Raw genomic sequence first — 13,166 nt, 5'->3', positions numbered from 1 at the left:
TTGCAGTTTTAAAGAAAAAGGCAATGTTGAGATGATGATCTGTGTATGTGCATTGATGCTGACATTACCTGGCATAGCATTCCACTTATGTCAGCATTCATGACAGCAGTGAAAACAAAGAAAAATAAACATTAAAGGAGGATGCTTAAAAGAAGTGGAGATGTAAAGCAAAGATTTATTCTACAATGTAAATAACCTTCCCTTGGAAAATAAATCTAGGAAAACTCAAGTTGGTTAAAATCTATGCTAAGTACTGTTTCCTCTGACAAGCGACCCTAACTAACTAAGGGTCTAACTAACTAAGTGACCCTAACTAACCCTAACCTAACTAAGGGTTCTAATTTTTATAGCAACCTTTCTTATTTTCTGAATAATTCCCATATCATTTGAGACTCTTCAGTCGTTTGCTGTCTTTAACATCCATTACAGCACAAAAGTGGTAACCTATAGTCTTTAGAGAAGTAAACACTTCTCAGGAAATAAAAAGTTACCAAAAAAATGTTCTCAATATTAACTATACCCTGAATTAAGTACTTGAGAAATGACACACTAATTTAAACTCTCCCTTTTTCTTTGGAGCCCATGATTTTTCAAGATGACAGTGGTCTAAAATCATAAATTTTTACTGATCAATCAACTGCTATAAATACTTGGCTAAAACACTAGGAAAAAATTTAAATGCTAATATACCTCCTCGAGTACATGGTTCTGGATACTATGGATACTAAAGCAAGAATTATTAATTGTATGTGCATAAGGATTTGTTCTAACCTGATTTTAATAAAGCTAATTGAATTAAAATGAAATTAACAGTCCACTTAAACTCATAGTAACTGAGAAAAAATTTTTTTTATTTGTCCTTAGTATGAATTAGACATTTTACGCAGTACAGAACTCTGTGACAGACAGTGATCCTCTGAAGAAAAGTCTTTTTAAAGAAATAGTCCATCAAAAACAGACTCAATGAAAATTTCTATTACTGAAGAATAATTAAGGACTTACCATAATATCAGCAATGACAGAAACAAAAGTAAATATTTGCAATGACATTCTAATATAATTGGCCTATGACATCTCCAACTTAAAAACACCCATGTCCATAATTTATCTTGAAACAATTTCCTCATGGTAGCTAATCCACCCAACATGCGTTTCCCAAACCCACTTGCCCATCCTCCCAGTCCAACCACACATACCTTTGCCTTTACCCACCATTTCACTCTACCCCTTTACTCAGTATGCACACAGAGCACTATTCAATGCTGTGAATAATGTTATATAACTCCTTGGTGTTTCGTCAGAATGTTCAAAATCAGAGAAGCTGTGAGAAACAGATGCAACTTAGCAGGGCTAACCCTAAGGTGGCAAATGAAATCCACTCTTATCTGTCACCCTTAAACTAGCCCCAAACATCTTAATTTCATTTTGTAATATTCTTTAAAATTCCACCCTTTAGGAATTTACTGGTATGCTTCTTTAAAAAATGTAAAGAGACTTAGAGTTATATTGGGTCTTCACTATTAGGACTTTGTATAAATCGATTTAATAGGACTGCTTTTCTCCTGTAACTAGCTGAGAACAACAGCACCACTGGAACTGGAAATGCATGTAAGGATCAGTGAAGTAAGCAGCAGTTAAGTACAAGCACTTGGAAGAGAGCAGCTAGTGTGGAAACCTCACAGTACTACGGCAGCACACTGCAGCAGGAAGAACATGGGTTCTGAACAGCCCAGGATTTAAATTTGATTCCACCACTTACCAAGTGACCGACCTTACACCACTAAATCTCTCTGCATCTCAATTTGCTCTACTATTAAAAAAGAATATTTCCGCACAAGGTTGTCCTATATAAGATCAAGTGGCACAAATGCCTCACATGTAACAGATTCTCAAAAATGCCAGTTTCCTTCCTTTGCATGTTCATTATCGAGGCAAGAACAGAAAGGCATGAAGAAAAAGAGGAGGCAGACTGAGTATCAAAACGGTGCCAGAGAGAACTTTTGAAAATTTCTCCCCCAAAACTAGGATCAATCAAAAAAATGTTAAATCTATATAATGCCCTGCTTATTTCAAAGATAAGAGAGATCTGGGAAGGTGGTCTGAGAACCAATCTTTCTTTCAATACAACAAATATTAATTGAATGCCTTTTATGGGTAAGGTGTATCTTAGGTAATTGACAAGAGGAGGAGGAGAATACAAAGATGAGTATGAAAAATCTTTGCCTTTAAGGAGTTAGTAGTTTTAAGCTTTCTGATTTCAGAGAACAGTATAGCATTCATCTCTAGGAAACCCAATTAGTTCATAAATTAGGGACTTTTGCATGTTCTTTTTCATTATGGATAGCATGCTGGAGCATAAGGAAGAGATGCTATAAAAAAAAAAAACTGATGGGTTTTAAGATTCTACTTTTACCATTAGTCAAACTTTCATTAATTGTTGAATTTTTAATGCAAAAAATTACCTGCCAAAATTTCGGTGTTTCGTGCAGCTATTGTTTTAACTTTTATTATTCCTGATTCAGCAGCCTGCAAGAATAAAAATAATTAGAACATAAAACTTACTAATGACATGAATTATCAAGGGAAAAGAAATCAGGTATGATAAAATCTCAAGCACAGAGTCAGTCACTACTATCTTTTTTATTTTACAAACTTCAGATACTAAAGTCTAGTAGTGAAACATACACTAAATGTAATAAAGTATGATTAACTTGATTATTCTCACAAACTGCATTGCAAAAGCATGTTGCCTTTCTATGCCTTCAGTTGCATCTGAAATACCCTAAACCCTCACATTTAAATCTTCAGAAAATAAAAAACAATAAAATCAAAGACTAATGAAAAAAAATAGGTTTCTCTTTCCCATTTCACACTTCTCTCTCAACCATAAAAAAAAAATTATAAAACATTGCAAACTCAAGTAAAACTGCTTTGAATTAGAAGAGAATGAATAACCAAGAACCCTGTCATTACTTTTAGATTGTGCTCTTTTAAAACATTCAGTTTTCATAAGGTGTCTAAATCATTTCAGCATAATTAAGTTGAGCTGGCAGTATTTGAAAGTCATACGGCATTTTATACTATGCCACAGGACTGTGCTGTCCAACATGGTAGCCACTGGCTATAGGTGACTAGGCTTCCCCAGTGGTGCAGTGGTGAAGAATCCACCTGCCAATGCAGGAGACGAGAGTTCGATCCCAGGGTTGGAAGGATCCCCTGGAGAAGGAAATGGCGACCCAGTCCAGTATTCTTGCCTGGAAAATACATGGGACAGGGGAGCCTGGCAGGCTACAGTCCACAGGGTCGCGAAGTCAGACACGACTTAGCAATTAAACATGCACATATGACTACTAAGCACTTTATATGTGGCTACTCGAACTGAGTTGTGTTAAGTATTATATATCATTAAAACTAAATGTTTCTTTTTACTTTTTAAATGCAATTTAAAATTACACACATGGACTGCATATGTTGCCCACATTATACTTCTACTGGACACTGCTAACATACAATATTGATATGCTGCTAAGTTGCTTCAGTTGTGTCCGACTCTGTGCAACCCCATAGATGGCAGCTCACCAGGCTTCCCCGTCCCTGGGATTCTCCAGGCAAGAACACTGGAGTGGGTTGCCATTTCCTTCTCCAATGCATGAAAGTGAAAAGTGAAAGTGAAGTTGCTCAGTCATGTCCGACTTAGTGACCCCATGGACTGCAGCCTACCAGGCTCCTCCGTCCATGGGATTTTCCAGGCAAGAGTACTGGAGTGGGGTGCCATTGCCTTCTTCGTCCATTATAGAAACTCAGGACATTTTTACTATTAAGAAACATGCCTATTTTATACTTGAACTGGTGACTATACCTCCAAAAATAATACACAAGTATTCATATATTATATTCAAGTTTTCCTATTAATTTGCTTGCTACTTGTTCATTTATTGTTATCTCTTAATGTTTACTAAAGGACAGTAGTAGAAGGCACTAAAGTTTTTTAAATAATTATGGAAGAACTCAGTGTCCTATAGGTTATTAGGTTGAGGAACACTGGGTTGATGCATAAAATAAACGACACATTGTAGGCTACACAATGTATACCTTTGTCGTTTTGTGGAATTCCAAGCACGTGAAGCCCTTGTCTGTCATTAGAGAATTTCCAACTTCACTGTTAGCAGAGACAGTAGTAATGGTCTCAGTGGCAATGAGTTTTGCAGTGGTTCTTAGCTGTTCAGCCTCCTCTCAGTCCTGTACTTTCTAAGGTTGGCTTCATCCAGTCTTCTACCAATTCTACGAGCCCCTCAATGTTCTATCAGTAAACTTCATTTCCACTTACATCAGCCCAAGTTAGTTTCCACTGCTTACAACTAAGAAGCCTAATGGATATCTAGGGCTTTAAGAAACTTTAAGAAATGGAAATGTTCCGAATTAAATGTACATGGCTACTAGCAGAAAAATGTAGTCAAAATAAATGACTTCATGGAAAGATTATTGATTTTCTGATTATCTAGGGGCAGTGTATATTAGAACACCAGACACTTTAAAAAAATCATGATGCCCAGGTTGCAACCCATTCCAAAGATTACATCAGAATGACTGCCAGTGGGAGTAACGCACTGGCATTTTTAAAAATCTTCAGGTGATTCCAACATGGGGCAAAATTTAAGAGGCTATTGTAATAATATAAGCAAAAGATGATGGTGGATAGGCCTGAGGTGATAATGACTGAGATGATAAGGAGTGGTCAGATTCTGGATCTGGTATGAAGATGCACAAACCAAATAAACCTACTACTATAAAAATTCAGTAACACTGAAATTATTATGTATACTTTGTTATATTCATACACCCCACTTTAAATGTCTTAAGTAATTTTCTTACTAAGTCAACTGAAATTAATCTATGGTCACTGAACTTTCTTCCACCAACATTTCAAATGTTCAAACTCTCTCCCTCCTTACTATGGCCCTCTGTACCATGCCTATGCTCAAATTCAGTATTTCATTCTTCTTCAATCAACAGATATCAAAATAAATCATCATAAATCCAATGTAATCTGTTCTAACTTTCTGAATTCCAGTCAGTTTCCAAAATCAGTCCTGTAGCATACTGGATGCTACATGTCAGTAACGGATTTCAGATTTGCCAGACGCTATTTTGATCTCCTCAAATAAATAAGAACTAACCCATGTATGAATCATAAACAAGTATAACTAAATTATAAGTATAATATATGTTTAACAAATATTTTTATACATCCACATGATAAGGAAAACAATGAGTGTTTTTCCTTTAGTTCCAAAGTAACAAGTGTTTTAGAAGGTATATAAACTCAAGAAATCATCAAAAGGACTGTTTATTAACTCAGATGTAACAGGACCTATCTCACAGCTCCTCATTTTTTTTCACCCAACTTTTTATTGTGATACTTTGAAACTGTACCACCACCCTATTCTCACTGGCACCCTGTGTTGCTGGAAAGTTTCATTACCAATGTTTACTGACAACACTTGTATATCACGGCCCCCTCACCTCATGCACGGCTACCTCATACCTCAGCCTAGCGGACATCTTCAAGAGTGCCCTGTATAAATGGAAGTATTCAGACTCAGATTTCCTTCTATTTATCAAAGATTGTCTGTGTGAAGAAGAATCTTTAACTTCTTGCTTTAAAAGTAACCCCTACTCTGATTAGACACTTATAGATTAGATACTTATATATCCATAGGGGAACTACTCAACTGTAAATATAGTTATTTTCCTGAATTGGCCCTCACTAAAAAAAAAAAAATACAAAGTCCCAGTTCTGTAGAGTTTAATAGGGATGATACAGGTTATGGTGGGTAGTCTAAAATCTCTATTCCCCAAGGGCAATCTATGAATTGGGTAACAAAGCCAAAAGTATTAAATACACTACAGCATTTAATATTTGTTAATCTTAAAATTAATGTCTCTCAAGAAATATTTTTTTCTCTTTCACAAAATTCTTTGCTGACCCAAAGAGACACACCCACCAAGGACTCTGAATATAGAAGCCAATATTACAGAAAAGATAAGATAGAATGCTGAAATGCTGACTCCTCCTTCAAAACAACATAGAATATCCTTGGCCTGACTTCTCAGTAAACTCTTTCTGGGCAATCTCAATCCTATGGTTTCAGTTACTTTCTAAATACTGAAGAATCCTAAATTATATTCCTGTTCCTTAACTATCTTCTCGGAGAAGGCAATGGCACCCCACTCCAGTACTCTTGCCTGGAAAATCCCATGGACGGAGGAGCCTGGTAGGCTGCAGTCCATGGGGTCGCTGGGAGTCGGACACGACTGAGCAACTTCACTTTCACTTCTCACTTTCATGCTTTGGAGAAGGAAATGGCAACCCACTCCAGTGTTCTTGCCTGGAGAATCCCAGGGACAGGGAAGCCTGGTGGGCTGCCGTCTATGGGGTCACACAGAGTCAGACATGACTGAAGCGACTTAGCAGCAGCAGCAGCAACCATCTTCTAAACTATAGGATTTATTACCCTGTATTTTTAAAAGGCACCTTAAATTCAAGATATTCAGAGATGTTATCACCACACACACATACCTCCAACTTCCACCCTAGCCTCAGAAAAGCCGGTTTCTTCTCCCTATAATCTGTTTTTGTGAACAGCAGCAGCAACCATGCAGTCACTGACCAGGTATCTGAGGTTTCTCCCTGATTCCACAAATATAATCAGGCACAAAGGCTGCGTAGTGAACACATCTTGTGCTTTTTTTCTTCTCAAATGTCATTTCTACACCTCAGTTCAAACTTCTTGTTATCAATCTAAAGTAAGAAATTTCTCCACTTAAAACCTTGTCCTCCATCCATCCTCAACTGTCTTGCTCTTCAATGGCCCCCCGAGTCCACGTCTAGTGGTGTCTCTGAAAACTGAGTAGTGTAAGGAAGTCTTTTAAAAGGAAAAAGAAATAAGTCTCATGGACCTACCCAGTTGCTGACAAATTTAAGTAGGTATAAATATTAATAAATTATAAATAAACTCCGTATTTTTATAACTCTTAAATTAGAAAGCCAACAAATTCACAAATAAAGTGAACAGTAATTTAACGTGACAAATAATGCTTTGCTGAACTTAAACCACTGCTAACAACATGAAGACGGTGCAGGCGTCTGATTCTGGCACCAGGAGCGGTGACAAATAATTTCTTCCATAACTTGTTTTTCTATAGCAAGTATCAAAAAGTCCTTCCATCTCTGTGAGCCATCTATGGTTTGTACCTATGGTTTATTCTGTTTCTCCTATGACATGTCTGTTTCTCCAATCTAGCTGTAAGCCCTGTGAGGATAAAAAATCTATTTCATTCATCTCCCCATATTACTAATGCCTATCATTATGCAAACAGAGAATATATATATATATAAGCTAAGCTAAGTGAAGTTGCTCAGTCGTGTCCGACTCTTTGCAACCCCATGGGCTGCAGCCTACCAGAATCCTCCATCCATGGGATTTTCCAGGCAAGAGTACTGGAGTGGGGTGCCATTTCCTTCTCCAGAGGATCTTCCCAACCCAGGGACTGAACCCAGGTCTCCGGCATTGTAGGCAGACGCTTTACCAACTGAGCCACCAGGGAAGTCCTGAGGATATATCTAAACATTTATAAATAAGCAAAGGAAAAGTTCTAAACAGAGGGAGGGACTTTACTGTCCTCTCATTGAAAAATGCAGAGGAAATTTGATCCCAGACAGTCATATCGCCATCATAACTATAGCTTCACTTCTCTGCCATCCTCTTGGTTCTGTCTGTTTCATGAGGAGGTTCATCCTCAGGCCACTCCAAAACTTGGCAATAAAATTAGTTCCAGCCATTCTATACCTCATAACTTCATATGACACTATCCAGAAAGAGAGAAAAGATCTCTTCAAGCAGCACTTGAGGAACAGAGGGGAAGCTTTCCCTTCCCAGGAGCACACACTGGCACTGGGTGTGGGTGTGTGGGCAGAAACCAAAGTGTGGATATGGAGATTAAATCAGACCAAACTAATCAAGGTATCCTGGAGCACGGAACGAGATTAATTCATCTAAATCCAAAGAGTTGAAAATGAAGGAAAAGTGCAGCCTATCACTGAAGAAAGCAAGAGGGAATGAATGCTAGGAAGGGAATCAGCAAATGTCCACTTCTAGAACTCCAGACAAGTTTACAATAATAATAGTAACAATAATACTGCTTTTCTTCACCAAACCCTCTATGTTGTATTTTAAAAAACAAAGCAAAAACCATACTTTTTTTTTTAATATTTATGAAAGAAGAGTCTCGAAATTAGAACAAATTCACCAAAGGCCCAAATTAATTATTCACAGGATATAGCATGAAATAAGAGTTAAAGAAGAAATGTAAAATTCAAGTTAATCGCAACTTAAGGAGAATAATGCACTCAAGAGACTAGGGAGGTATGAAGCTGCCTTGCAAACGTAGGAGTTCAGAACTCAGGTAAAATCAAAAGACCTAAAGTCAAGTCCTCACTTAGGAATACCTAATAGATCTAGAACAGTACCTAGAGGACAATATGCTTATAAAACAATTACTACACTGAAATCAATAAGATTTTCTTCTGTAACATGTAATTCGTCTAAAATCTCAAAGCTCTGAAAAATATATACCTATATGGAATCCCATTCAAAAACCTCTGGGCTAAAAAATAAAGACAAAACAAAACAAAAAACCCTCTAGCTTCTAGCAAACAAATTTTCCTTAACATATCAAATAAAAGACAGAAATGCAAATTACATGTGGATAGCTAACAGTATGTGAACCGTGAACTTCCAGATGCTCAAGCTGGTTTTAGAAAAGGCAGAGGGACCAGAGTTTGGATTACCAACATCTGCTGGATCATCGAAAAAGCAGGAGAGTTTCAGAAAAACATCTACTTTTGCTTTACTGACTACGCCAAAGCCTTTGACTGTGTGGATCACAACAAACTGTGGAAAATTCTTAAAAGACCTGGGAACACCAGACCACCTGTCCTGCCTCCTGAGACATCTGTATGCAGGTCAAGAAGCAACAGTTAGAACCAGACACAGAACAACAGACTGGTTCCAAATAGGAAAAGGAGTACGTCAAGGCTGTATATTGTCACCCTGCTTATTTAACTTATATGCAGAGTACATCATGAGAAACGCTGGTGTGGATGAAGCACAAGCTGGAATCAAGATTGCTGGGAGAAATATCAATAACCTCAGATATGCAGATGACACCACCCTATGGCAGAAAGCAAAGAAGAACTAAAGAGCCTTTTAATGAAAGTGAAAGAGGAGAGTGAAAAAGTTGGCTTAAAACTCAACATTCAGAAAACTAAGATCATGGCATCTGGTTCCATCCTGGTCCCATCACATGGCAAATAGATGGGGAAACAATGGAAACAGTGAGAGACTTTATTTTGGGAGGCCAAAACCACTGCAGATGGTAACTGCAGCCATGAAATTAAAAGATGCTTGCTCCTTGGAAGAAAAGCTATGACCAACCTTGACAGCATTATTAAAAAGCAGAGACATGACTTTGCCAACAAAGGTCTGTCTAGTCGAGGCTATGGTTTTTCCAGTAGTCAGATATGGATGTGAGAGTTGGACTATAAAGAAAGCTGAGCACCAAAGAATTGATGCTTCTCAACAGTGGTGTTGGAGAAGACTCTTGAGAGTCTCTTGGACTGCAAGGAGATCCAACCAGTCCATTCTAAAGGAAATCAGTCCTGAATATTCATTGGAAGGACTGATGCTGAAGCTGAAACTCCAATACTTTGGCCAACTGATGTGAAGAACCAACTCATCTGAAAAGACCCTGATGCTGGGAAAAACTGAAGGTGGGAGGAGAAGGGGACGAGAGAGAATGAGATGGCTGGATGGCATCACTGACTCAATGGACATGAGTTTGAGTGAACTCCGGGAGTTGGTGATGGACAGGGAGGCCTGGCGTGCTGCAGTCCATGGGTAGCAAAGAGTCAGACACGACTGAGCAACTGAACTGAACTGAAATATATGGTATGCCTATATATACAGTACTCCTTTTCTTCTTCTTTAAAAATTTAATCTCCAACAAGTATCTAATCAGTACCTCTCAGATATACAAATGCTTTGAACTATGACAGACAGAGGAGAAGGCAACGGCACCCCATTCCAGTACTCTTGCCCGGAAAATCCCATGGATGGAGAAGCCTGGTAGGCTGCTGCCCACGGAGTCACGACGAGTTGGACACGACTGAAGCGACTTAGCAGCAGCAGCAGCATGACAGACAGAAGAATAAACAAGATGCAAAACTGACAGTCCTTAAGGAGCTATTTAGAAAAGAAAATACCATAGCAAAAGGTAAAAACATAAGAGTTATAAGGAAATAACATAAAATAAGTTTCAATGAAGGTTAAGAAAACATATCAGCTTGAAAAGCCTGGGCAGGAGCTGCAACTATTCCTGACCAGCAACCAGCTAGTATATGGCACACAGCAGGTTTTCAAAAATTACTTTATGAACAAATGAAAGAATAAAGGAATGAGTGAATGAGGGATGAAATGAGAATATTATCTATAAAGCTGGTTCATTCATGTAACAAATGAACAAGCAACATGGGTTAAATTAAGGGTAGGATTTTAACTTTTAAAAGATGGAAGGAGATGATTTTAGGCCAGCAAAAGGGGAAAAAAGCTACCAAAAGCCACATGATGTAAGAGGGAAGGAACAGGGCATATTTGGAAAATGAAGAGCAAGCAACCGAGTTTGCCTTAAATATAAAGGGATTTGAGGAAAAGTTGAGGGTGATGAAGGAAGGATGAGAAGATCAAGAAGGTCTTAAATGTTATACTGAGGCGTTCTGTATGTACAAAGTAGCCGTTGAGGATTTCTGAGTTGTTTAAGTACATTAATCTGGTGGTAACATACAGGATGGTCTTTTGTGCCATTAATGCATACCAAAGGCCAGGCATAAGACTGAATACCTGGGAGCTAGACTAATAGCTAAAACAGCAGAAAAGAGGAGAGATACATTAGAAATTACAAAAGTGGAAGAAACATCTGACAACGGATACAGCATAAAGAGAGCTGAGGGAGAGAAGACAGCCAAATATAACTAGAGTAAGCAAGAATAATAAATTCCACTAACAAAACAAGTGAAATGTGGGGATAGGACAAGTTTTAAGAAAAATAAGTTCAATTACCAGAAGTTCTATCTGAAGTATGTGAAAGATACTCCGGTAGACATGTTTAACAACTTCTTGGCCAGAGACATTATTAATACTCTTTTGCTACCTGAATGTTCTTGACCAAGTGTTTCAATATTCACTTACATAACAAACCACCAGTTACAGGTATTAGGTTCTGCAAAAATCCCCTGATCAATAATGCATTAACAGACAGTTGGAGGCACAGGTCTAAGTTCAGTAAAGACAGCAGAGGTAACGAAGCAGATGTAGGAGTCATCAGCACTGAAGTAAGGCCAGAAACAACAGGAGTAGATGCAAGTGCAAAAGAGATGAACACAGGTACAGAAGACATCTCCAGACAGAACTTGGGGTACACTTATATGTAAAGAAAAAGAGAAGGAATACTGAGAGAGGAAGGAGAAATAGGAAAGTAGAATGTTACAAAAGTCAAAACAAGAAGGAAAAAGGCAACAAATGATGAAGCAAGACAGATACATGGGAAAGATGATAAAAACAAGTATGCTTTAAAGACTGCAACATGATGAGAGGAAGATGTAAGAAATGGATGCACATGGATTCATGTCCCAGTTCTTTCACTTCCTAGCTTCACTACCCTTTGTAGGGCTTCTCTGGTGGCTCAGACATTAAGAATCTGCCTGCAATGAAGGAGACCACGGATCAATCCCTGGGTCAGGAAGATCCCTTGGAAAAGGAAATGGCAATCCACTCCAATGTTCTTGCCTAGAGAATTCCATAGACAGAGGAGCCTGGCGGGCTACAGTCCACAGGGTCGCAAGGAGTTGAACACTACTGAGTGACTGATATGCACGCATACCTTTTGCACACTGACCTTTCCAAGCCATAGTTTCCCTATACCTGTAAAACTGAAATGCCATGTTGCAATAGAGTCCATGGATGCAACACTACTAGAAAGACAATATTTTATTCAACTCTGAGTTAACTTAAAGAAGATAAAGGCGGTTTCTCATTGATTTTTGTACTTCCTGCCATGCTTTACACTTTAGAAACTAACTTCTATTAAATTTTAAGAGTAATAACAAAACTTTCTATTTTGTACATGGTTGAAAATAAACATCCCTGGTGGCTCATACAGTAATGAACATGCCTGCAATGCAGGAGATCCAGGTTCAATCCCTGGGTAGGAAAGATCCCCTGGAGAAGGGCATGGCAACCCATTCCAGTATTCTTGCCTGGAGAATTCCATGGACAGAGAAGCCTGGCAGACTCCAGTCCATGGGGTCGCAAAGAGTCTTACTACTGCTGCTGCTGCTAAGTCGCTTCAGTCACGTCTGACTCTGTGTGACCCCATAGACGGCAGCCCACCAGGCTCCCCTGTCCTTGGGATTCTCCAGGCAAGAACACTGGAGTGGGTTGCCATTTCCTTCTGCAATGCATGAAAGTGAAGAGTGAAAGTGAAGTCGCTCAGTCGTGTCCAACTCTTAGCGACCCCATGGACTGCAGCCTACCAGGCCCCTCCGTCCATGGGATTTTCCAGGCAAGAGTACTGGAGTGGGGTGGCAATGCCTTCTCCGACTTAGTAGTCTAACTACTACTAAGTAAGTAAGCGAAAGTCATTCAGTTCTGTCCAACTCTTTGTGATCCCATGGACCATGGAATTCTCTAGGCCAGAATACTGGACTGGGTAGCCTTTCTCTTCCCCAGGGGAACTTCCCAACCCAGGGATCAAACCCAGGTCTCCCACATTGCAGGTGTATTCTTTACCAACTGAGCCACAAGGGAAGCCCCCAAATACTACTACTATATAAAAGAAAAAAAAAAAGAAAATATTTCCATTTTTGGAGACTGTCTTCCTTTTTGGTTTATTAGCCTCAAGCACTGTCTTTTATGTCTTCCACATCACCAAAGCCTAGTGCTAACAATATAATACATTGTTTTCTGACTAAACTATGTTTTCATTGACCTTGGCTCTCTATTCAATTTCATGAAAGCAAAAATAGAATTTTCAAAATCTTAGTTAAAAAA

The 13,166-nt window shown here is 38.6% G+C and overlaps 1 protein-coding gene across 7 annotated transcripts in view; it reads right to left on the bottom strand.

The window, feature by feature from the left end:
* MON2 (MON2 homolog, regulator of endosome-to-Golgi trafficking) overlaps positions 1–13,166 on the bottom strand; it is a 111,030-nt gene that overhangs the window by 91,945 nt on the left and 5,919 nt on the right. For all 7 annotated transcript variants that reach the window (XM_044941579.1, XM_044941578.1, XM_044941575.1 and 4 more), the window contains exon 2: positions 2,463–2,526. In XM_044941579.1, coding sequence (XP_044797514.1) covers positions 2,463–2,526 — 64 coding nt within the window. The remainder of the gene's footprint in view (positions 1–2,462; positions 2,527–13,166) is intronic.

The sequence above is a fragment of the Bubalus bubalis genome, chromosome 4, assembly GCF_019923935.1.
Source record: "Bubalus bubalis isolate 160015118507 breed Murrah chromosome 4, NDDB_SH_1, whole genome shotgun sequence".
Taxonomy (NCBI): Eukaryota; Metazoa; Chordata; class Mammalia; order Artiodactyla; family Bovidae; genus Bubalus; species Bubalus bubalis.
Note: the sequence above shows the minus strand (reverse complement) of the source record. Positions and strands in the feature narration are given on the sequence as shown.